Source organism: Mesoplodon bidens, assembly GCF_964165515.1.
Source record: "Mesoplodon bidens genome assembly, chromosome: 3".
Taxonomy (NCBI): domain Eukaryota; kingdom Metazoa; phylum Chordata; class Mammalia; order Artiodactyla; family Ziphiidae; genus Mesoplodon; species Mesoplodon bidens.
This window is the reverse complement of record NC_138178.1, coordinates 128,369,693-128,396,389: the sequence shown is the minus strand read 5'-3', so window position 1 is coordinate 128,396,389 and position 26,697 is coordinate 128,369,693. Positions and strand designations below refer to the sequence as shown.

At 43.1% G+C, this 26,697-nt stretch overlaps 1 protein-coding gene and 1 long non-coding RNA gene across 7 annotated transcripts in view; both read left to right on the top strand.

Moving 5' to 3' along the window:
- Nucleotides 1-6,818: 6,818 nt before the first annotated feature.
- LOC308613521 lies at nt 6,819-8,096 on the top strand. The gene is made up of 3 exons (XR_014015260.1): nt 6,819-6,922; nt 7,015-7,129; nt 7,864-8,096. It is a non-coding gene; the product is annotated as an uncharacterized lncRNA (long non-coding RNA).
- Nucleotides 8,097-15,438: 7,342 nt separating this feature from the next.
- Nucleotides 15,439-26,697, top strand: part of CDKL1 (cyclin dependent kinase like 1) — a 59,103-nt gene continuing 47,844 nt past the window's right edge. For 4 of the 6 annotated variants that reach the window (XR_014015449.1, XM_081229719.1, XM_081229720.1 and 1 more), the window contains exon 1: nt 15,629-16,411. Coding sequence is in view for 5 of the 6 variants with exons in the window: in XM_081229719.1 (XP_081085845.1) it covers nt 16,244-16,411 (168 nt within the window). In the remaining variant the exon portion in view is untranslated. Of the gene's footprint in view, nt 15,513-15,628; nt 16,412-26,697 lie in introns of those variants that run through there. The other 2 variants (XM_081229717.1, XM_081229718.1) reach the window with 2 other exon arrangements.

Sequence of the window (26,697 nt, the reverse complement as noted above, 5' to 3'; positions counted from 1 at the left end):
CACTCAAGAGCCAGGTTCCTAGGGAAGAGAATCCGCTTGGCCTGGGTTTGGTTATTCCTTGGTCACGGAGGGTGCAGTACCTTGAACAATAGTCCCACTGAGAAACCCAAAGCAGAAGAAGGAATGGATGTTGGGCTTTTGACAAGAAGGAGAAATGGATGCTGGGCTGATAAAAGAAACAGATGTCCTGTATAGTTATAAACCGTCACTTGATGAAGCTTAAAAAAACAAACCCATTCACGAAGTGTGAGTGAAGTGGTTCACTAAATCACTATGATCTTCAACCACAAGTTCTTTCCTCGGTAATTGTGGTAAGTGTAAGATTTAACACGTTCTAAATATGACATTTAATTTTGGGTATATGACTTCATCCTGGTCATGTTTCTCAAATCTAAATCTTCCTGGATTAGTTACTTCAGTGTGATTATCTTGTGATAACTAGAGGACACAGAGAATCCTGTGATCTGGATTGAGCACCTGCCTGGGCATCTCAGCCATTTATTTGACCTTTAAATGCTCCATATAAAGCACTGACTCTATCAAGCTTTCAAATATATATTTCTCAGTTTATGGTTTCTGAAAACCCACAGTGGATACCAATGTCCACTTAAGTTCCTTAAAGCCCAGTTCCAAAGTCTCCTCGAGGATCCCACACCTCTTGTGCATCCTTGATTAAAGCTCCTATTGCTAAATAATAGATAGGTATTTCTGTTCTCTCTTAAGGGTAAGAGCAATGACACATTTGCATCCCCAGCACCTAATACTTCCTGACACATCATCGGTGAATAGTAAATGCTCGTTGAATCAAACTACAATAGAATGAACATTGTGAATCAGTAATGGAGTAACTCGTTCAGTGGTGTAACTTGTTCATGGGTGTAACTCTAAGAAAAACTTTTGTTGCCTCTTAGAGTCTAGCTCGTGCAAAACGCAGATACATTACAAGAACCTGCCAGTTTTCTGAAAGGAAAGTCGTGTGGGTAAATCATTTTAGAATGTTGAGCCTAGGTATCCAGGCTCAGGGTCTAGGCAACCAATTATTTAAAACCATTGAGCCTAGGTACCTGGGCTCAGAATCTAGGGTCAGTCAGGGTCTAGGCAACAAAACAAAACCATAGTAGGTATTTTACTAGAGGAGAATCAAAAGAATATAGGGGATTGTTACAGATGTTGGAGGACTGAAAGAGCAAAAATAAGACATTAAGACAACTCAGAACAACTGCAGGAAGCAGTTACCAGCAATAGGGTTGGAGGAACAGAAGGGTAGAGTATGGGATCACCAGAACCTGGGGGCTCAGAGAAGACCCACCATATTAGAGCTCCGGCCCCAGGAAGGGTCTGCTGCCTGGCTGCCACAGCTCATCAGGCGCTCAGAGGAAAGGTCCCATGAAGTTGGGGCTCAGACCTTGAGGAGAGGAGCTGCCGCTGGTTCCTCTGAAGGTGTGTGATAAGCCTGGTTCTGGAAGGGCTAAAAAGCTGGAGTTAAGGATAGCAAGAAACAGGCAGGAAGCTTTTTTCTCTTCCTCTGCTATCCATTGTCCTCATGTCTCCAGTTGGTCCACCCTAACTGGAATGGATTCTGGAAGATACAGTTTGCAGACTTCTAGCCCCGGTATAACAGAACAGAATATAAAAGGGTTAATTTGAAGCTGAAAGACATTAAATAGGCAAATAATATACTTAGGGGTATTGTTTGACCTAGATTGTTATGTAGGGATCACTTTAAATATGATCCTCAAAAGAGGGACTAACGTGCCATCTAAATGCAAATGGCAAGAATGTCACCTATTACATCTGTGTCACATTCCCTTAGCAATTTTTTTTTTAAATAAATTTATTTGTTTTTTGGCTGCATTGGGTCTCCGTTGCTGCACGCAGGCTTTCTCTAGTTACGGCGAGCAGGGGCTACTCTTCGTTGCGGTGCACAGGTTTCTCACTGCAGCGGCTTCTCTTGTCGCAGAGCATGGGCTCTAGATGCGCGGGCTTCAGTAGTTGTGGCACGTGGGCTCAGTAGTTGTGGTGCATGGCCTTAGTTGCTCCGTGGCATGTGGGACCTTCCAGGACCAGGGATCGAACCTGTGTTCCCTGCATTGGCAGGAGGATTCTTAACTACTGCGCCACCAGGGAAGTCCCAGCAACTTATTTTCTTATATCAGTAAAGTTGGAATTTTAAAGACACTAAATATAGGTATAATTGCTTTACATCCATTTCACTGAGGCCCTTTATCTAACCAGCTTTCTAGTAAGACTTCATAAGGGAAGACTCGTATGATATTTATTGGCAACTAATATCTAAATAATTCTCTGCAAATTACTTTTTCTTTATATTTCCACATAATTCTCTGTACTTCTATACCACTAAGTTTTAGCAGAGCAAGTTAGAAATTTTCAGTATGTGGTAAAGCAACAATAAATTAATAGTCTTGAAATATATCTTACAATTGATGAAATATACCTTACAACTGATGAAATATTATCTAATCCACTCTGATTAGCCAAAATACAGTAACTCAGTCTACTTTTTCATTGTGGTTCCTGTAAATTCAGATGATAGGCTTAAACCGCTCTCAGCCTTTGAAAATGCACATGGATTTTAATTTCTAGCATATGGCATATCCTTTGAGAAAGCCTTCCAACATTCAGTTTAATTCAGCATATTCATATCAATCCCCTACTAAGGGTATGGCAGTGAACCACAGACTTGGAGAGATGTGAACATGAGTAAAACAAAGTCAGTGCTCAGCACAAAAGTTTAATTTGAGATGGACATAGACAAAATAGCTCTAAAATTGGGCAGACTGGCAGTGTATTGGAGATTGTTTCCAGCTGGAAGATCTGGTAGGAAGTTTTATACAATGTGGCATTAGACCTGGGTCTTAAAGTCGGTTTCACTTTCCTTCCTGAGACGAGTTGAAGAATGCTTTGCCAATGTCATCTCAACAGTCAATATTTATCGAACATATTATGGTTCCCATTATATTAAAAGCTAAATCTTGCCTTCCCAACTTGAAACAGTGTTTGTGTGTGTGTGTGTGTGTGTGTGTGTGTGTGTTAGATTAACACATATGTACTCCCCTTTATCAAACTGTCTCTACTTGATATTAAGATAGCAATGATGGGAACGAAACCACAGAAACCTTGCAGAAAAAAAATTTATTTTTTGGCTGTGCCGCACTGCATGCAGGATCTTAGTTCCCCAACCAGGGATCAAACCTGTGCCCCCTGCAGTGGAAGCACGGAGTCCTAGCCACTGGACCGCCAGGGAATTCCCCAGAAAAATTTTTTTAATTGTTGGCATTTCCATACATAACTCTCCAAAATGCAGATAACTTAAAATAATATAATACCACACTCTGTACTTGCTTCTATTGACTTGCCACACTGTATTCTAATTATATTTCTAATTAATTCTAATTATAATATATCCTAATTAATTCCCTCTGGAATTAATCCCTGAGAACAAGGAGTGTATGTTAACTTTGTATCTACAGTATGTTACAGGAAATGGTTACTCAATAACTTTCTATTTCTATGACTATTTCCCAAGAGAGAATTTCAAGATATTTCAGTAATCCACAAAATCTTAACTTTTCTGCCACTTATTCTGTAATGTTTTTACTGAGTCTCAGCTTATCACAGCCCTTCTGGTACAGGAAACAGCACCCCTATCTCCATCACTTTGCTGTCCTTTGGTGTCCTTTTCTTTCCCAAGAATCCTTTTACACTCCTTCAAGGGACCAGGGCATTCCTGCTTTCTCCTGTCTGCTCCAAATCAAAAACCTGCTCTCAAGAGCCTCCATTTATGGCAGCATGATACAACAGAGCTAGATGGTGATTCAGTACCTCACCCTCCTTTTAGCAGAGGAGAGAGGCCCAGAGAGGGTAATCAACTGCTCAGAATTGTACAGTTAGTTATAAGGAGATGGGATTTGAACTTAGACCTCTTAATGGCCAAAAGAGTGCTCTTTCTAACATATAACGTAGCCTTGTATTAATATGCCATTTATAGCCTAAACTAGCACTCCTTTTTCAGGTATTTGCCTTCTTTCAAGATCAGAACTTAAGCTAAATTAATAACGTGGAACTTTATGTTCCATAGGATATTGGTGGGGGGGTGTCATAGAGCTCTTTTGAGGTTCCTAAAATTGTATCATACAGCTGCCTACAAAACAGCCTTATGTCACACAGGAAGTAACTCACAGCTTACATTTTATTGAGAGAAACAAGGATAACGTCATTGGCATCTGCAATGTGCCAGAAACTGTGTTACAAACTTTACATGTGGGATTTCATTTCATCTTTAAAACAAGTCAGTGAGGTAGCTATTATCACCCTATTCATATTTATAAATGTATATACTCATAAAATTTTGATAATATAAAAAGTTATATATTTAGAAACAGGGTAGGAAAGTACAGTAGGTATTTCTCATGCTTTGTGACTGTCTTTGAAAACCCTTCCTACATCACAGTAATTTCCCACATTGTGAATCTGGACTCCCCAAGGCAGAAGCCCAAACTCTATTGCTGTGCACCTTGGCAGCTAGAGTGCAGGCTCTCCCAGGCAGGCGTACTCACACAAGTCTCAGTCGAAAAAAGAGCAGCATGAGGAAGCAGGTGCTGTGTTGACTCCATTTTTTCTGGCTTGGATGGTGACGAGGAGTCCGGTCTTCAGTGGCAGGAATGGTGGAGAGTCTTGTGTGTAGTGTCCACTCATCTACAGCACCAGTGGCAGCAGCACTGAGGTCTGGCTGAGGCAATCCCGCATAGTGGCTTTGGTATTGTTTCTGGCTGCGTAGGCTCCAGATCTGACTCTGACTCTCCCAGAGATTCTCCAAACTATTTAATATCCCTTAATAAATCCTTAAACTAGCTAGTTTAAGGAACTAGCGGCTTCTGTGGTTGGCAAGTAAGATCCCAGTTCCCAAATCAAAACCACGATGGGATATCACCTCAGTCCCATTAGGATGACTACTATGAAAGAAAGAGGGGGGAGGAAGGGAAGGGAGAGGAAGGGAGGGCAGGGAAGGAAAAAAAATGTTGGCAAGGATGTGGGAAAATAGGAACCCTGTGCACTGTTGGTAGGAATGTAAAATGGTATAGTTGCTGTGAAAAACAGTATGGTGGTTCTTCAAAAAATTAAAAATATAATTACCATATGACCCAGCAATCCCGCTTCTGGGTTATGTAACAGAAAGACTGAAAGCGGAGTCCTGAAGAGATATTCGTGCACCCATGTTCATAGTAGTGTTATACACAGTAGCTAAAATGTGAAAGGTACATAGAGTAGTCAAAATCACAGAGACAGAAAGTAGAAGGGTGGTGGCCAGAGGCTGTGGGTGGAAAGGGGAAATTATTCTTTAATGGGTACAGAGTGTACATTTGCAAGATGAAGAGTGTTCTGAGATATATGGTGATGATGGTTGCACAACAATGTGAAAGCACTTAGTACCACTGAACTGTCCACTTTAAACTGGTTAAGATGGTGTGTTGTGTGAATTTTACTACAATTTTTTTTAAAAAGTTGGCAGTACCAAGTGCTTGCATGAATCTGGAGCAACTGGAACTCTCACATATTTCTGATGGGAATGCCAAATGGTACGGCCATTTTGAAAAACCATGTGGCAGTACCTCAGAAACTTAAACATACATTTACCATACAATCCAGCCGTTCCAATTCTCAGTATTTACCCAAAAGAAATGAACACATATGCCCACAGAAAAATTTATTCACAAACAGGTGTCAGCGATGGAGGAAAGGGCAACATGAGGGATACTTGTAGTGATAAAACTGTTCTGTAGCTTGACTTTATCAATGTGAATACCCAGTTGTGATACTGTACTATAGTTTTGCAAAATGTTATCATTGGAGGAAACTGGGGAAAAAGGTTTTTGAGATCTCTATGTGAATCTAGAATTATCTCAAATTAGAAAGGTTAATTTTTTTAAAACTCTTTTAAACATTAATTAATTAATTAATTATTTTTGGCTGCTTTGGGTCTTCGTTGCTGTGCGTGGGCTTTCCCTAGTTGTGGCGAGTGGGGGCTACTCTTTGTTGCGGTGCGCAGGCTTCTCATTGCAGTGGCTTCTCTTGTTGCGGAGCACCGGCTCTAGGCGCATGGGCTTCAGTAGTTGTGGCACACAGGCTCAGTAGTTGTGGCTCGCGGGCTCTGGAGCACAGGCTCAGTAGTTGTGGCACACGGGCTTAGTTGCTCCGTAGCATGTGTGATCTTCCCGGACCAGGGCTTGAACCCGTGTCCCCTGCATTGGCAGGCGGATTTTTAACCACTGAGCCACCAGGGAAGTCCCTAGAAAGGTTAATTCTTTAAAAAAAAAAAAAAACAAAAAACTCCCAGACCAATACACGAAGTAATTTTCCTGGTTTCACACAACCAAAAAAGCATAGAACCCAGAGATGAACCCAGGTCTGGTTCGTCCTCCATCACATGCTGTCTCCTTTCTTAGAGATCATCCCATGGGCAGCATGATGTGGTGGGAAGAGTGTGCTCTGCCAGTGGAAAGTGCTGGCTTCCTGAGTAGAAACCCCTGGGAGTGTTTCTTAGTTCTCTGAGTGACGAAAAAGATGTTTTTCCTTGATTGATAGGTGTTAAGTGAATCTATAAATTTACATATGTTGTCAGTAAAGTATTGAATACATTTTAGTGTAAATGAAATTCCCACCTAAAAAGAAAACAGTATACAGAGATCATTAGTATCATAACAATAATAACAATTAAAGCTAACATGATTAGAGCACTCATTTATGTTCACAACTTTAAGAGGTAGCTAATTTCTAGGTTGCAGATGAAACAAATGAAGCCTAAGGAAGTTGAGTAACTTGCCTCACAGATGGTTCATAGCAGAGCTGGATTTGATCCCAGGCAGTCTGGCTCCAGAGTTCATCCTCTTAATGGGAACCTCAGGTGAGATGATATTGTAGAAAAAGAAATATGTTGCTGGTGAAGGATTTCTTATCATTTAACAGGAATATTGTTTAAATTCATATTTTTTACAGAGACCTACATGTGGATCCAGTTTAGATGCTTCACAATAATATCTCACTACTAATATTTGACAATGAGCCATTCTTATGAAAGCTATTTACAAGAACAGGATTTCCCCATGTGGTGGTAACTATGATCTTCATTTAATCCTTGGCATGCATGCAGCTTAAAGATGACTTTATGAAACTATTTAGATCTTTTGGATCAATGGACGCCTAAAAATTCAATGGGAAATGTATCTAGGGTACCAAAAATATTCTTTACTTATTCTTTAAGTAAAGAATATTTTTAAAATGCAAATGATTTCTACTTCCTACCCTCCTCCTCCACCTTGTCACACACATGAATATTTGTTTTGATACTGGGTTTTCTTAAGGCAGATTTACACTTCTTTAACCATGTAATTAGAGCTATTTAATTTAAAGCCACAGTGTGGTACAACAGGTGGAAAGAATACAACTCAGAATTGAGACAGGTTCTAGCCCTGTTTGTTGCCTAGAACAAAATTTTTTTTTACATCTTTATTGGAGTATAATTGCTTTACAATGGTGTGTTAGTTTCTGCTTTATAACAAAGTGAATCAGCTATATGTATACATATATCCCCATATCCCCTCCCTCTTGAGCCTCCCTCCCACCCTCCGTATCCCACCCCTCTAGGTGGTCACAAAGCACTGAGCTGATCTCCCTGTGCTATGCGGCTGCTTCCCACTAGCTATCTAGTTTACATTTGGTAGTGTATATATGTCCATGCTGACAAAGGATTAATCTACAAAATTTGGTTTCTTGACTCCTAAAAAGTCATTTAGATTTTTGGTAGCTGTTTCCTCAAATGCCAAATGTGCCCTCTCTCCTTCACAGAACCTGGTGAAGTGTTTTGAGAAGCAAAAAGTACAATGTGAATTCCAGCCCTCCAAGGTCTATCTCGCTTCCTCCAGGGAAGATACTCGCTGGGAGGGGAGGCAGGAGAGCGGGCTGTGCACGATGATACAGTGCTTGGTCTCTGGAAAGTCTCTTCTCAGCCTCCAGAGCCCAGCGTGGTGTCTGACTCAGGTCAGCACCCAGCAGAAGTCTGCTTTCCAAACAGCTATTTCTGTGCCATGGGTTGAAGCTGAAGTTCACAAAGTAATTTATGTTCTTTCTTATTTATTGTCTCATAAATTTTTTTTGACATTTACCTTTTCCCTAGAATGTAATGATTCAAAAATCATACAAGTCCAGAAATGTACATAGACTGTCTACAATTAAGTGTGGTTAGCAATCATCTGTCCAGGGTGGCAGAGATGTACACCATGAGATCTGGAGACTTGTCTCCTGAAGAAGGATCACCGTATACATTGTCTCACACACTGGTGGCCTAGGGCCAACCACATAAACCCTCCGGGGTTTCGTGTTAATCTTGCTGAGCTCTCACAGTATTTGGGTTCGTTGGCAAAAGTACCGGGTGGTTGTTTTAAAATCTGAAGATGCTACAAAAATATTGACGTTGTTAAAGGTAGACTCAGAAACAAAGAAAGCTTTTAGAAGAAGAGGTGCTTTAAAAGAATGGCTTATCATATATAAAATGCAATGAGTACCTAAAGGGAAAAATACACACAAAATAACTAAGGTTATGGTGATTAGGGATGAAAACACTTTATTCTGTTGTTGGTTGGATCCACATAGAAAGTCAAGGATGATAGGCTTTTATTTAAATTGACTTTCCAGTATTTACACTGATTCACCTTTACTATCTCCAGATAAGGGAGAAAGTTATTTACACACACCTGGTTTTGTGACATTTAAGCAGTGGCTGGTCAGGAAGAACCTGGCTGACACTTGGCTTCTCTTTAGGTTGTTCACAAGGTGTTCTTAGTTGTTGTAACTCCATTCGCCACTAGAGCATGGGCTTTGGAAACAGGTGGAGTCGGGTTTGAAACCTGCTGTTGGCCCTGGATAGCTGGGTGGCCTTGACTATGGGGACCAACCTCTCAGAGCCTCAGCTTCTTCTTCAGTAAGATGGGGTAGTTAATAATGCCGACCAGTTAACAAATCCAACCACATAAGATTGTTATAAAGATTAGAGATAATATAGATATTGAGCCTGAAACATAAGTACCCCTAAAGGGTAGTTACGAACTCTTTTCTGTATGTGCCCTGGAAACAATTTCTAAATCCACTTAAAGCAGAGAAAGTAAATTCAAGTATTTCCTCAAGAGGCTATATAGCGTCATTTTAAGATCACAGTGACTAAGCTCACTTTTCCTTACAGGAAGCATAATTGGGGGTGGCGGGGAAGCTTGAACCATTGCCCTGGTTTCAGCACTCAGATGAGGCCTCAGGATTCTGCCCAGCCTCACGGAAGTTTGCTCTTCAGAGTTGGGAACTGCACACAGAGGAATTTGCTGAGCCACTGTGATAAGGAAGCGTAATGACAAGACTTACCTTCCTGGCAACTTAAAAAAAGGAGGGTACTACATTGCATGTGATATGTACTTTGGGTCAACTCCCAGTGTCCTATACATTAACTCAAGAATCCTGACAACCACTTCTACTGTGTTAGGTAGTACTAGCAAACAGGCTAGGAGCACAGGCTCTGTAGTCAGACTGCCTTCATTCCTGTCCCCACTTTACAACTCGCTAGTTTTGTGTCCTTAGACACGTGACTTATCCATTCTAAAACTCACTTTCCTCATCTGAAACCCAGGATAATATCGATGCCCATCTCCTAGGGTTGTTGTAAGGCTCATACATAAAATATTCTTAGCTTAACGCCTTCCACGAAGTAAGCACTAGTTAAATAATTACTGCTGTTGTTGGTTGGCCAATAGTCACTATCTTGCACAAAATCAAACACCAGTAAGAAGGTAGAAGTGCTGGTCTTCTGACTCCAAATCCCAGGCTCTTTCTCTTACTATGTATTACTCTACTGAATGTTTATTGCTTTCTTAAATGATTAAAATACCACAGTGCTGTTTGTGTTATCCAGGGGCACTGAAGTATTCTCTCTAATTATGCAGAGGTGCAAATCAAAATCGCTCCAAGTAGAAAATCATAATGTTGTTTCACTGTTCTTTGCGCTTGCTTGAGAAAAAGAACCCACATATCAGACCATTTCTCACCCTCCCAGGAACTCTGCTTTCTGGGAGTTACAATTCTTTGATATCAAATCCAGTTCCAGTCATGCCAGCTGAAAGGGCTGACTGCAGTTTGACAGTGTAGAGGCCATAGCATTCTCTCTGTTTGGGGCCAAGTGGTGACGTCAACTGTTCGTCTCCCTTTCAAAGTTGTTCTCTCATATTTTGCTCCAACTTCCTCCAAATACAACGACTGGTACAGCTGCAGGTGCCACCAGCTCTCTGGCTCATTGCTTAGTTACGCTTAAATGACTGTGCATTTGCTCCCTGCTTCCCTATTGGGCTTGGCACAGCTCCAGGCTGCTTGGGTACTGAAGCCTGTGAAGTCCATGAAGTTGGTTTTCCAGACTAACTTTAACCTGGAATGAACTTCAGACAAGGTAGCTCTGGAGAAATTCATATTGACTTTCCTACCTCATTTACAAATAAATTTTCAAATTGTCAAAGAGAAACATTCACCAACATAGACCATACCCTGGGCCATAAAACAAACCTCAACACGTTTGAAAGAAATTAAATCACACAAAGGGATTTCTCTGAAAGCAGTGGAATTAAACTAGAAATTGATAACAAAGATATCTGGAAAATCTCTTTTAAAAAAAGTTGGAAATTAAAAATGCACAGTTCAGAATAGCCCATGGTTCAAATAGGAAGTCATGAAAGAAATTATAAAATATTCTGAGCAGAATGAAAATGAAAGTACAATATATCAAGATGTCTGGGATGCATTTAAAGTCATGCTTAGAAGAAATTTTATGGCATTAAAGGCTTATATTAGCAAAGAAGAAAGATCTAAAATTAATGATCTCTGGGACTTCCCTGGTGGTCCAGTGGTTAAGGCACCATGCTCCCAATGCAGGGGGCCTGGGTTCGATCCCTGGTCAGGGAACTAGACCCCGCCTGCCACAACTAAGAGTCTGCATACCGCAACTAAAAGAAACCACGTGCCACAACTAAAGATCTTGCATGTCGCACGAAGATCCCACACGCGGCTATGAAGATCCCGCATGCTGCAACTAAGACCTGGCACAGCCAAATAAATATATATTAAAAAAAATAATAATAAAATTAATGGTTTAAGCTTTCATCTTAAAAAACTAGAAAAAGCAGCTAAAAGCAAAGCAAGGCGAAGGAAGAAAATAATAAAGAGATGAAATCAGTGAAATTGAAAAACCACAGAGGAAATCAATTAAGTCAAAAGCTCTTTCTTTTAAAAAATCAACAAAATTGGTAAGCCTTAGTCAAACTGATCAGGAAAAAGAAGGAAACCCCCCCCAAAATTACTAACATCAAAAATGACAGAGAGTACACTACTATACAAAGGATAATAATGTAATACTATTATATATGAACAACTTTATGCCCATAAGTTCAAATATCTAGATGAAATAGATAAATTTCTTGAAAGACACAAACTACCAAATCTCACTCAAGAAGAAATAGATACCCTGAATAGTCCTATATTTTATATAATAAAGAAGTAGAATTTGTAATTAAAAACATTTCAACAATGAAAATTCCAGATGGCTCTACTGGCAGATTTTACCAAACATTTAAGGAATAAATAATACCAATTTAATATAAACTTCTCCAGAAGATAAAGGAGAAGGAAACACTTGCCAACTCATTTTATGAGATCAGCATTACCTTGATACCCAAACCAGACAAAGACATGAAAGTTAAACTATTAATATCTCTCAGAAACAATGTAAAAATCCTTAATAAAATATTATTAATAAACTCCAGCAGTGTATCAAAATGATAGAACACCATAACCAAACTGGTTTTATCCCAGGAATGTAAGGTTGGTTCAACATTTTAAAATCAATCACAGTAATTCACTATATCAACAGACTAAACAAGAAAAGTCAGTATTTCAATAGATGCAGAAAAGTATTTGACAAAATTCACCATCCATTCATTATTAAAAACAAAACAAAACAAAAAAACACCTTTCAGCAAATTGCAATTAAAAAGAACTTTCTCGGGCTTCCCTGGTGGCGCAGTGGTTGGGAGTCCGCCTGCCGATGCAGGGGGAGCGGGTTCGCCTCCTGGTCTGGGAAGATCCCACGTACCGCGGAGCGGCTGGGCCCGTGAGCCATGGCCGCTGAGCCTGCGCGTCCGGAGCCTGTGCTCCGCAAAGGGAGAGGCCACAACAGTGAGAGGCCCGCGTACCGCAAAAAAAAAAAAAAACTTTCTCTGGACTTCCCTGGTGGTCCAGTGGTAAAGAACCTGCCTTCCAATGTAGGGGACACGGGTTCGATCCCTGGTTGGAGAAGTAAGATCCCACATGCTGCGGGGCAGCTAAGCCCATGCACCACAACTACTGAGCTCTCATGCCTCAATGAGAGAGCCCACGTGCCTCAAACTACAGAGCCCACACGCTCAGGAGCCTGCACACCGCAACTACAGAGCCCATGCGCCCTGGAGCCTGCGTGCCACAACTAGAGAGAGAAAACCTGCACACCACAACTAGAGAGAAGGCTGCGTGCCACAACGAAGAGCCCGCGCCACAACGAAGCATCCTGCACGCCTCAGGGAAGATCCTGCATGCCACAACTAAGACCCGACGCAGTCAAGAAATAGATAAAATAAATAAATATTTAAAAAAAGAATGTTCTCAATCTAATAAACAGCTTCTGTGTTCGTTCTATATTGCTGTGTAATAGCCCCAAAGCATAAATGTCGAACAATGATTATCTCACAGTCTCTGGAGGCTGGGAATCTAGGTATGACTTAGCTAGGTGCCTCCTAATCAAGGTCTCTCACAAAAGTGAACTTATGTTGTCAGCTGGGGCTACGACCTCATCTGGAGACTGACTGGAGCAGGAGCAGGGGTGGTGGTACGGAGATCCACTTCCAAGCTCATTCACAAGATTGTTGGCAGCATTCAGTTCCTCACAGAATACTGCATTGAGTGACTACGTTCTTCTTGGCTGTTGGTCGCCTCAATTCCTTGCCATAGGGCAGCTCACAACATGGCATCTGGATTCCCTCAGAGGCAGTGAGCAAGAGAGTACAAGAGAGTACTCAAGGCAGAAATCACAGTCTCTTTGTAACCTAATCTCAAAAGTGATATTCCATTACTTTAAACATATTTTATTCCTTAGAAGCAAGTCACTAGGTCAAGCCTACACTGAATATACAAGGGGAGTATACAAGGGCATGAATACCATGAGGCAGGGATCATTAAGGGCCATCTTAAAGACTGCCTACCACAACCTCTACAAAGAAATCTAGTTAGTGCAGGATACCTAGTGGTGCAAGACTGAATGTTTTCCTCCTAAGATCAGTAATAAGGATATCTGCTCTCACCACTCCTATTTGATATTACACTGGAGGACGGACATACGAAGTGCAATAAGGCAAGAAAAAGAAAGGAAAGGCATACCAGTTAGGAAAAACTAAAACGGTCCCTATTTGTAGATGACATGATTGCCTACATAGAAAACCTCAAGGAATTTACAAAAACCTTCTAGAACTTGTAAGAAAACATCCAGGGCCTCCCTGGTGGCGCAGTGGTTGGGAGTCCGCCTGCCGATGCGGGGGATGCGGGTTCGTGCCCCGGTCCGGGAGGATCCCATATGCCGCGGAGCGGCTGGGCCCGTGAGCCATGGCCGCTGGGCCTGTGCGTCCGGAGCCTGTGCTCCGCAGCGGGAGAGGCCACAACAGTGAGAGGCCCACGTACCGCAAAAAAAAAAAAAAAAACAAACAAACAAAAAAAAAAACATCCAGATTGCAAATCAGCATATGAAAAACTGCTCAATGTTAGTCATTAGGGAAATGCAAATTAAAACCACAAGAGACCATTACCCACCTTTTAGAATGACTGAGTCAAAAGAACTGAATACCAAGTATTGGCAAAGATGCAGAAATTGGAACATTGCTGGCAGGAATGTAAAATGGTAGAGTCACTTCGGAAAACATTTTGGCAGTCACTTACAGTAACACATACTTAATATATGACCCAGCAGTACTCCTCCTAGGTATTTTTTTCCCAAGAGAAATGAAAACATATGTTCACACAAAAGACCATTCATGAATATTTACAGTGGCTTGGTTTATAATCACCAAAACTGGAAACAACTCAAATATTCTTCACCTGGGAGTGGATAAACAATATCCATACAGTGGAATAGTACTCAGTAATAAAAAGGAATGAACTACTGATAAATGCAACAATATGGATGAATCTCAAATATATTAATACTAAGTGAAAGAAGATTAGCCTCAAAAGGCTACATAATGTATAATTCCATTTATATGACATACTGGAAGAGGCATAACTATAGAGACAGAAAACACATCAATGGTCGCCATTTGCAAACCATTTTTGGGAGGTTCACCTCCAGCCCATCCCTGGACCCCATCTCTATGCCACTCCATTTTCAAGGCAGCCACCAATCTCTCTCCTCCCAGCTCCAGCTCCTTCCTGAACCCTATCCTGATTTACATTTAGTGGCATGCTGCTTGGCACAGGATTGGTCCCCGTTTCGTAGGCAGTATGCAAATGTTCTCTCCTCAGCTATTGCTTCCAGGCAATACCCAAATCAATGCTGGGCATGTAGAATGGGATAGATGATAAAGTACTGAGGCAATCTGCCCAGTGGCGAATTACCCTATTTCGTGATTTTCTCCAAGTCCGTTAGTTTTCCACCATTGTGCTCCGACCTGAGCGAGTAGGAGCCAGTCGGGAGAAGGATGTAAATAAGGAACGTAAGATAGGGCAGGCTCTGTAAGCCTCCATCTCCCACATTATAAGCCCAGCTCTAGTGGAAGTCAATGGTCAAGCACTGCCCCACCCCACCCCAACTCCCAAGCTAGTGGGGGTACGTGCAGACTCTAACCAATTTCAGTCATCGTACCGTCATCATACTTCCTCTTTTCCTCTCCCCCTTTCTCTCATTCATTCATTCATTACTGGCTGCTACAGCACTGACCAGGAGAGACACAGAAGCTGCCCTCAAGGCATTCCCCTGCGGAGAATACAGGGGAGTAATCACAGTTATCACACGGTGTGGTACAGGCTGCGTAGGGTGAGGGGCTCCTAGCGCAGGCGTGTTCCCGGCAGGCTCTGCCAGAGCTGCGTTTTCCACGACCTGCTGGAGTTTGCAATCTTGCAGGCCTCCTCTCCCCAGCAGAGGGACGTGCAGGAACCCGGGCCCACGTCCAGAACAGCTTCTCTCGGGCTCCGAGGCAGCCCACCAGGGCCTTTCGCTGCAGCAAGGACGGCGGCCGGGTCCGGGAGGGAGGCCGGGGCGCTGCGGCCCCGCCCTGGCCAGGCCGGAGCGGGGGCCGGTTCCCATAGGGATCGCGGGCCGGCCGGCCGGCCGCGACCGAGCTGGGCGGGAGTCGGCGAGGCAGGAGCTAGGCCGGCCCGACAGCTGCGGCGCCGTGAGTCCTGTGGGGGGAGGGAGGCGCGGGCCGGGCCGCCACGTGGCGCCGCTCGAGGCTGCGCGGCGGGGCTGGGGCGCGGGTGGCAAGCCGGGGCGGCACTGGCGGGTTTCCCCGCGGCCGCGCAGCAGCGGCGGGGCAGGAGAGGTGGCCCCGCCCAGCGGCGGGATGGCGCGGCCCTGCTTCTCACAGAGCTCCGGGCCCGCCTCAGGAGGCGCGGGGCGGGCGCCTCGCAGGGCTCTCCCCTCCGGCGGGGCCTCGCCGCCGTCGGCCGCGCGGGGAGCCGGGCGGTGTCTTCTTGCCGAAGGGAAATGAAACCTGATATTAGAACCGGGGAAGCCCTTACCCTTCCCGGTCCTCCAGCCAGCTCATGTGTCTTAGATCGGATGAACTTACCATTAAAAAGATAGTTTGTCTTACAACTCAGTTCGTTTTAGGATGACGGGTTACATTTTAACTTGCAGGGTATATAACAGACAATTAAACTTGACTTACCAAAGGCAGCTGACTCCAAGCTGTCACACTTGATCAAGTGGCCACGGCTGAGGGGCGAGGCTTTAAGGGAATGGGTTGGTTCCTAATTCTGTAACGAGTGCCGTCTTCTGTTCTAGGTCCTTGACAAAGACCCATCGTTGAGTGAAGCTCTAGTGCAGTGTGTTCAGGCCAAGATTTTATAAGCGACATTTTCAAACTATGTGAAGATCCGTTTAAAGAAGATTTATTCTTCTGTGATGGAGAAGTATGAAAAAATTGGGAAAATTGGCGAAGGTTCCTATGGAGTTGTTTTCAAATGCAGAAACAGGGACACGGGTCAGATTGTGGCCATCAAGAGGTTTCTGGAATCAGAAGATGACCCTGTCATAAAGAAAATCGCCCTTCGAGAAATCCGCATGCTCAAGGTAATGGATTTTTTAAATTAATTATTTATTTTATTTAGGCTGTGTTGGGTCTCCATTGCTGAGCGCAGGCTTTCTCTAGTTGCGGCGGGGGCTACTCTTTTTTTTTTTTTTTTTTAACATCTTTACTGGAGTATAATTGCTTTACAATGTTGTGTTTGAAGTGGATCAGCTATATGCATACATATATCTCCATATCCCCTCCCTCTTGCGTCTCCCTCCCACCCTCCCTATCCCACCCCTCTAGGGGCTACTCTTCGTTGAGGTGCTCGGGCTTCTCCTTGCAGTGGCTTCTCTTGTTGTGGGGTACCGGCTCTAGGCACTCAGGCTTCAGTAGTTGTGGCTCGCGGGCTCTAGAGCGCAGGCTCAGTAGCTGTGGCGCTTGGGCTTAGTTGCTCTGCTGCATGTGGGATCTTCCCAGACCAGGGATCGAACCCCTGTCCTCTGCATTGGCAGGCGGATTCTTAACCACTGCGCCACCAGGGAAGTCCTGGTAAGGGATTCTTTAAAGTGAATTTTCAGGGACTAAAAAAATTAAAGTGAGTCGTGTTATGTGAAATAAATGCCTTGAGATGTGGCCACATCTCCTTCCTTCACGGACTTCTGTCCTCAGTGACACAAATGGGACATCTGTGCGCGAGTCACCAATTATATAATGAATTAGAAAGTGGAGACGTTAAGTGCAGGGAATGATGGTATTCACTTGCAGACTTGCTGTGGAATATTTTATTTTTCTTCCCAGTGGCTTCTTTCCCATGTCACCTGTAGATCTGGTTCATGAAAAGCCATCAACTTTTATAGTACAGGAACTTTCCATGATTTTTCAACTTCTAGACTAGCTTCTGTTGATGTTCTCAGTCCATGAAGAGAATTAATCATTCACCTGTTTTCAAACAGCTAGAAAGCTGACAGGTTTTCATTATGCCTCACATTTATCTACTGCTGAACTTTATAACGTCTTGTCTCTAGGAGAAGGATTTTTCTCAAAAAAGTGAAATGATTGCTTTAAAAATGTTCATCAGTTAACTCTTGGAGACCATGATGTGGCGGGGGGGAGGGGAGCTGTTTATTATAAGCTGAAAGTATTTTTTTCCTGGAATGGAAATGAAGAAGGAAAGTATCTTTCCTTCTTTTCTGAATCTCTGTGAGGATGAAACCCAAATCCTACCCTATGTAGAATGCGCCCTGTAATGAATGCAGTGTGGGTTAACTTTCAACAGATTAACTTTCTCCGTAGGGGTTGGTTTTAAACAGTTAGGGCCTCTGTGTTCTGACAAGTACAGCTAACTATCCAACAAGGAAAGAGCAACCTCATGCGGGCTCAGTGGAACATCCAGGGGATCTTCTCTTACCTTTGCTTCTCCATTTTCTCCAGGCCTCTCTAAAAGTCTTCTCCCCATGAATTACATGTGTGGGGTTATCTCTGGATAAGGACCCCAAATGGGAAGTGGAGGGCTTTGGACAAATTAAAACGGGTGGGGACGACTTTCTCTATTTGGGTCTAGGACATTCTTTACCAACTGGATGTTGTCATTTCTGAGAAGACACTTCCAAAGCCCCTGTGAAGTACTCCCCTAGGAAAGAGCGAGACAAGCAGTGTTTGCCCATCCCACCGCCTGGTTGCCCTGCCCTCCCACTCTCTACACAGGAAGAGAGAGGGTCTCACTGTTTCTCTGGGGCCCATGGATGTTTTTCACTTTCTCAGGCTTTCCCTAGCGGAGAAGGTGATAATTGTATTTCAAAGGGCCCATTTACTCCAAAGAAAAGCCAGTCTGTTTCTAGTGGAGAGATACTCTTTTTCTGATTCTGAAGGTCACCTGTGAGCGCCTCTCTGAAACCTCTCACTATTCTTTAGCAATAGGGTGTTTACAAGTTTAGTCCCTGAATTAATTCAGTTCCCCCAGGATGGGGACCTCGCCTCTAGATCTCTGAATCAACCACTTGGCTTGTAATACCAATAAATGTTATTGTTGGATTGAAAAAAAGATGTTAACAAAATAAACTCTTAGGAAGGGTAGATGTTGCCAATAAATTAGGAAGTCAGATGTGTTCTCTTGAGTAACTGAATATTGATGTCCCCTGAAGGATACAGTTGAGTGCACAGGAGCCTGATTACAAAGCACACAGCCCTCCATTCTCCAAAATCAAGTGCACAGCTGAGACGCCCCTGATCTGTATCAGGTGATGGGACTAGATTATCAGTAGAGCCTGTCCCTTCAAGCCCTAACTTTTCAGAATTCTGTGATATTCCTAACACATAATGGGTGCTTAAATATTTGCTGGATAAATGAATTGAGGGTTTGTTAAATGAAGTCATACTTTCTCCATTTACTTATTCAGTAAATATTTACGGAGCTCCATTGTACCTAAAACAATGTTTATGTGAAGTTGTACATCCTGTCTTTCAGATGCTTATCCGGTGGAAGATGAATTTCCCCTCAGCTCTTACACCCAATAGACTGGGTTCCTAATGGGCAGGGCCTGTGTCATTCACCTTGTCTCCCCATGCCTGTCATGAACCCTCTAAATAAACTGTTCGGAGGCTTGCTTGAACTAGACTTTGAAATGTTTAGGGAGACATGGAATAAGAGATAAGGCATTCAGGGCAGACATTCTCTCCTAGGGAAAAAAGAGGTGCATAAGTGGAAAACAGTATATTGAAGGAACACAGGTAATAACCCCAAAGTCTTAGCCAAGGTGCCTGCTGGGCTAATAGGCCTGGGAGAAAAGAGAAGGAAAGGAAGCCAGCGTCCATTAGGAGGGGGTGTGAGGAATTTCTTGGAAAACAGGTCTGGCCCTGGGATAAGTGATTATTAGCACATAGCTTCACCTTGGTCCCAGGTGGCCTTTGGGGTTTGGAGCCTGCCTTGGGGACATGTTGTCCCTGAGAACAGGAAACTGCTGAGGTCTAGGCTAGTGTTTTTAGGGCCCCATCTGAGCTGCATTCAAGGCAGAGATCTAGGGCCCATGGAAGGGGAATACTAAACCGGAACCAAGCACAGTTCCATGGGCCCAGGTTCAAGGGCTCAGGGGCTCAGTGAGTGTGAGTTCCTAGGATTTTCATTGCACACCCCTCACAGAACTGGGGCTGTTAATGACCCCTGCTAAGGTCAAGAACTAGGAAGACTGAGGCTGAAGGTACCTCAGTGACCTTAGCAGGTGAGAACAAGCAAGGGCTGAGGCTCAGACTGCTCTTATTATGATAAGGAAAGCAAGAAAGGTAGATTAAGACCAGATGTAAAAGGCTTTGAATGCCAGGCTGAGGAGTCTGGCTTTCACGTGAAAAGAGGGAAGCCAGCCAAGATTTTTTATTAGAAAGTTATCATTTGCAGACTTGTGAATTTCATGGACCAATAAAATTTCAAAAAAAATTTTTTTTTTTTTACAGATTGGTCGGCATTTTAAGAGACTGGGTTATCACCATCACTTCATAAATGAAAGGACGTTTTAATATTTTTAAAAAACTAGGAAAGACCCAATTTTAGGAAAAAAGCAGTCTTCCTGAGAGAGTAGTTGACAACTAAAACAACATCTCTCCATATATACATTTCTCAGGTGTGTGAGAGTGTATGAGTGTAGGTGTGTGTGTGTGTGAGAGAGAGAGAGAGAGAGATCATTGCCCTTATTTTTCTCATTTCACTATCCATTGATGAAAATGAAGACATCATCTGTTTTGTGCAGCCTAAATTTCATGAAAGTACTATGTCTGCGAACAAAGAGACTCCCCAGATCAGATGATGTCCTACTTATAGGATCTATCTGATACAACGAAATACTAATACCACAAAAGAACTTAATGGTCCCTTGGATTTTTTTTTTTTTTTTTTTTTTTTGGCTGCGTTGGGTCTTCGTTGCTGCGCACGGGCTTTCTCTAGTTACAGCGAGCAGGGGCTACTCTTCGTCGTGGTGCACGGGCTTCTCAATGCGGTGGCTTCTCTTGTTGCAGAGTGCGGGCTCTAGGCGAGCAGACTTCAGTAGTTGCAGCATGAGGGCTCCGTAGTTGCAGAACACAGGCCCTAGAGTGCATGGGCTTCAGTAGCTGTGGCACGTGGGCTCAGTAGTTGTGGCACATGGGCTTAGTTGCTCCGCGGCATGTGGGATCTTCCCAGACCAGGGATCGAACCTGTGTCCCCTGCATTGACAGGCGGATTCTTAACCACTGCGCCACCAGGGAAGTCCCTGGATTTTATGTTATAATAGAATTTGGCATGTATCTGTCCTCAGAGAATTGCTTGTATGTTTTTTAAACCATTTATTTAATGATTTAAAGCAACTCCCAATAGTTGCTGTCAGACTCTTTTAAAAATTACAGTTGTTTCCATTAAGCAGCTAAGATCATGGAAGTGAATTGTCCAGCAGTCAATTGCATAATTATTAAGGCACCACATCTACAGTGTTTCTCGTTCTTGATGTGAAAGCATATATGAAGATGTAACTGTAATTATTATCAAGAAACCTATTTTGCTAATATTTTTAGAAAACATTTTTTCTGAAAATTTGAAACACTTTTCAAATAACATTACTTCATGCCATTTGGGGGAAAAAGTGTGACACATTTTCAATGAGATGAATTCAGTATTTGTGCTAACAAACTGCTCCCTAAACTAAATGTAATTCGCTCTTCACCAAGAGGTCCTACTGCAGTCAACGCTTTAATGTTTTCGTTTGAATTTTATTTTATCCGGCCTTTTAGAAAAATAAACAATTGCTCCAGTTAAAGTTAGTCAGCTCAAACTCTACTTTAAGGACATTAAGTACCATTCTAGTGACAGTAATAAAATTATACTGCCATACCTGAGCTCAAAGCAACTATCCTACCCTTTCTCAAGCTCACTTTCCATTGTGGAAAAAAAAGAAAGAAGTCAATACTTTCAGTCAGTGTTTTTGATGAGACACCTGTGTGTAAGATAATTGACATGTGTTCATTTGGCAAGTTTTTACAGAACTCCTGCCATGTACCAGGCACTGTTCTAGGCTCCTGTCCTCACAGATAACGAGAGACTAACAGTAAACAAATGATTATATGTCAAGTGGTGAAAATGAAGCAGGATAAGGGGGTAAAGGTGATGGAGGGGCTTGCTTTTTTATATAGAGTGGTTAGGAAGAGCCTTCCTGATGAATGACATTTGAAAACATTCCAGCAGAAATGTGAAGGAGTGACTCTTGCAGCTATTTAGGGGGAAAGCATTCCAAGCAAGGGGAAGAGTAAGACAGAGGCCCCAAGGCAAGATCAAGTGAGATGTTCTAGCTGTGTTCTGGTGTGTTCTAGGAGGAACAAAGAGATGAGTGTGTCTGGAGCAGAGGAAGTGAGAAAGAGAGCCATAGGAGATGAAGTTAGAGAGATGAGAGGGTTAGATATGAGGGCCCTGGGGGCCATGGTAGGGACTGTGGATTTTACTTTGAATGAGATGGGAGCCATCAGAGGGTTTTGAGCAGAGGGGTGCCCTGGCATGACTTATACCCTAGAAGGGTTCCTCTAGCTGCTGGCTACTCCAGCTCCATGAGCAGGAAGATCTTTTAGAAGACTGCTGATGTGATCCAGGTGTGAGGTGATGGGGTTTGGGTCAGAGGGGCAGTAGTGGAGGTGGTCAAATTCAAGATGTATTCTGAGAGAAGAGCACATAGGAATCCGATGGTTGGATGAGGAATCACGAATGACTCCAAAGTTCTTCAGTTGAGTACCTGGAAGAATGAAGAGATCATTCACTGTGATAGGGAGACCCAGGTGCAAATCTGGGGGAAAGGAAGTCAAAAGTCCTGTTTTGGATATGTTATATTTGAGGTGTAAACCCACTGTAAAGTGGACAATTAAATGCACAAGTCTGGCATTCAGGGAAAAGTCCGGGTTGGAGATACCACCATTGGGAATGGAGAGACAAATACCAAAGACTGAGCCCTGGAGCTCCAGCATCTGGAGATCAGGAAGCTGAGGAACCAGCAAAAGAGGTAAGAAGGGGTGATCTTCAAGGCAGGAAAATCCCAAGAGCAATGTTCTTAAAAGCTGAGAGAAGGGAATTCCCTGATGGTTCAGTGGTTAGGACTCCACACTTCCACTGCAGGGGGCCCGGGTTCAATCCCTGGTCTGGGAACTAAGATCCCACGAGCCGTGTGGTGTGGCAAAAAAAAAGAAAAAAGAAAAAAAAAAGCTGAAGGAAGAAAATGTTTCGAGAATGAGGGGGTTGCTCAATGGTGTCAAAGGTCACAGGCTTAGAATTAGCCATTGGCTTTGAAAATATGAGGGTGATTTGAGACCTTCATGAGAGCTATTTGGGTAGACTCGTAGGAATGAAAGCTTCATCAGAGAGGGTTCAAGAGAGGATGAGAAGAGCAAAGTGAAGACAGTGATAGAGGCAACTCTTCTGAGGAGTTTTATTATAAAAGGAAGCCAAGAAATGGGGCAGTGTGTGCTTGGAAGGATGTGGCATCAAGAGAGAGTTTTTGAAGTTGTTTTTAATATGGAGAAATAAGTATATTTGTATGCTAATGGAGGGAGAGAATTCTTGGAGCCATGACCTTGAGTTACCAACCTAGACCATGACTCAAAACAACTATTGTAGCATAGTAAAAGATCAGTTCATGGACCAGCTAGGAGATTAGGCCACCTCTTCTTTCATTTGGAATGTTGCTAGGTTCTTTCCACACACTCTTCTTAGTCTTTACATAACAGGACCCACAGCTGTCTTAAAGCTATTGGCCTAGAACTTCTTCTAGCAGGGTGTACGACATCTGATTTGAGTTGTGAGCCATGAACCCTTCAGGAGAGGGTTCAACCCTTTTCCATAACTAGGGTTCAAGCATATAAAGATATATTTTTCAAATTAATTAATTAAGTAATTAATTTTGGCTTTACTGGGTCTTTGTTGCAGCGCTTGGGCTTCTCTAGTTGCGGCGTGCAGGCTCTGGAGCAGGGGTCCCCAACCCCTAGGAACCAGGCCGCACAGTAGGAAATGAGCAGTGGGCGAGTGAGCAGAGCTTCATCTACTGCTCTCCCATCGCCAGCATTACTGCCAGAAACACCCCACACCCCACTCCTGGTTCGTGGAAAAATTGTCTTCCACAAAACCGGTCCCTCGTGCCGAAAAGGTTGGGGATCGCTGCTTTAGAGCGCGGGCTCAGTAGTTGTGGCACATGTGTTTAGTTGCAGTATGTGGGATCTTAGTTCCTGGACCAGGGATGGAACCTGGGCCCCCTTCCTTGGGAGCATGGACTCTTAACCACAGGACCACCAAGGAAGTCCCAGGCATATAAAGATATTTTGGATAGGAGGCGCCACGGTCATGACAGAAGCCAGGTTACAGAGAGAGAGAGAGAGACAGTCCCTGAAAGGAAATCATCTTAAATCAAGAAGTCTGGCATCACAGACCTGTGGCGGGAAGTGGGTACTGCTTCTGCATAAAGCAGGTGGCTGTAATTGAACCCAGCCCCCTGGGGAATATCTGTGTGTCCAGCCAGAAAAGAACTGTGTGGTTCAAAACAAACACAAGCCAACCAACCCAGAATCATTGTATTACTAGGGTCCCAAGCCTCTATGCTACTGAACCTTCTCTCTGTGGGATGCAAATGGTAGAACTATTGGAAGAGGAATCAAAGAATTCCAGCCAGCAGCTGTGAGGTTCCCCGGGCAGATGTTGGGCAGCGAGGCAGACGGTACAGGGGCCTTAGAGTAGATCAGACCAACATCAGTCAAAGTTTGACTATCCTCCTTCCAGAAGATGAGAAAAGCAAGAGCAACAACAAGGAGACGGAATCATATTGCCATTTGGTGACTCAGTGGTCTTGGGTGAAATGCCAAGGATTGTTACCTAGGATGCACTGACTACGCTTACAACAACCTTAGGAGGTATGTATTGTTATCCCATTTTACTTACGGATGTAGGATGGTCAATGATTTGTCATGGCCTCCTGGTTAGTGACCTGGATACCGACACAGTTCTGTCTGTCCCCGTGTCCGTGCCCTGCTGTTCCCACACCTCAGAACCATCGTGGTTCACCAAACGCTGTACTCTTTCTTAAGTCTCCCAGAGACTGGTCCTCAGGGCTTATCCCGCCCTTGCCTCCAGTGGGCCTTAGTGCTGAGACTCATGGCTTTTGTGGAAGCCTGGGGTTCTTACTGGAATATCAGTTTTTTCCAATTCTTATTCCTTAACTCTATAGATTATTTTAGCAGGCACAAAGTTATGGTTTGCTACCAACAAAGGTGGAGATAAGCATGGGGGAAAAGGTCCATTTAAAACTTTACTATAAACATTACAATAAAGTTCATTCATTCTTAATGAGAGCAGTGTCACCCCCAAGAGGATGAATATTGGTTCTTAGGAGTTGGGTCCTAACATTTTTATTGTATAAAGCACAGATATACATATAGTACATATACATATATACAGTATATTTTTGGAATTAAAATTTCATTGAGAGATGATTAGGAAAAATGTGTGAAAAGACTCTTTTGAGTGACAAATATGAAAAAAAAAAAGGTCCATGGGGTATGGGAGGATGAGAATGCTGAGTGTGTACTCTGTGCCAGAAACACGCTCTCGTTTGACTGTAACTAATCATGAATAGTAGTAACCTGCTGAATGGTCAGAGCATTCCCTGTTTTCCTACTGTCTCCTCACTTTCAGTAACTTCCAGCGAGGCTGTGGGCTGTGTGACTGCTCGGGGACAGGAGCCACAGTTAGGAACTGCAGTTTCTGATCCGGCTCAAAGCTGTTGGGTGACCTTGGGCAAAAGCTCCAGTGCCTGCTGGAACCCGGCCCACCTTATTGCCATGATTTATGTCTCTGTTTGGCATTGCTTTGCTGACGTTGCTGAGGCTAGCAGAGTGCTTTGGGGACAAACACCGAACAGCAATCAAGCAGCCTTAAGGATGCCAGGGCAGGAAAGTAGAGGGTCCAAAAGAGCAGTAGCAAAGGAGAGAGGAGAGAGGAGGAGACAGGCGGAGCAGTAGAGAAAGGAGAGAGAAAGGCACACGTGGGAAAGCAGAAAGGTGGGGTTCCAAGGGGAGGAGCTGGAGGTGAAGCACTTCACGTGGTCTCCCCCGTTTCAAAATATCAGACCAGAAACACTGCTGGGCATATGACCATCCTGGTGACGGTAATCTGCTGCGGGGAGCAGGACTGTCAAGGTTCCCGTTTTTCAAAGCATTTATGTAGTGCTTAGTACCACGTGCTCTTGTGTCAAGGCCCCATTCCATGGAATGCTAGCAGAGTACCATGTAAATGCTCCCTAGCATTAGAATCTAAGCAGAGTTTTCATAATTTCTGAAGGCTTCATCTCCCCTACTATTAGTTGAAGGAATATTTCCCCCGTATTAGTTGAATAGCATTTCCCAACTCAGTAGAAGTCTCCAGGGGAAACCCTGTGACATCTTTAACAATTTAATCTTGCTGTTGCTAATTGGTGCCATTTCTAGGTCCCTTTTCTTCATATTGCTTAATTGGCTTATTGAAATATAATAGATTAGTAACATACTTCTGTAACTTGTTTTAGCCGTGTTCAGCATTCTCTGTTATGGTTTATGTGGGATTACAAACTCAAAAGTCTGTGGGGAATCACAATGGTAACATAAATGAGTGGAGTGGGCTGAATGCAAGACAAGATGGAGCAGTGGAGACTAGGGCAAACTGGAGACTGTCTTGTGGGAAGTGGGTGGCCACTGCCCACCCAGCTCACAGGCTGCGAGGGGGCTAGACTTTCAGAGTCTTTTTTTTAAAGCCAGAGATCAAAATTTTGTGTAAAATCTCCTGGGTTTTCCCCCATAACTCTTGTTTTGAAAAAAAATTCAATATATATGCACACAAGAGGAAAGAATAATACAATGAATACCTACATATCTTTAACTAGATTCAGTAATCTAGTTAATTCTAATGTTAGAATTCTGCTTCATTTCTTTTCTATCTCTGTCTCTGTCACACACACACACATACTTTTTTGGCTGACACACCCACATTTTTCCTAAGTATGCAGCATGAATCTCCTAGAATGAAGAAATTTTCTATGTACCACAATGTGATTTCCACACTCAAGAAATGTATCATTGACTCAATACTATGATTTAATATACAGTCTGTGCTCAAATTTCTCATATTGTCTCAATAATATATTATTATTATTATATATATTATAATGTATATATATATGTGTGTGTATATACATATGTATGTATGTGTGTGTGTATATTTTAATCCAGGATCTAATGAGTGAGCATACATTGCATTTAATTGCCATGTTGCTATAGTCTCCTTCAATCTAAAACAGTATTCTAACTTTTTAAAAAATTGAAGTACTAT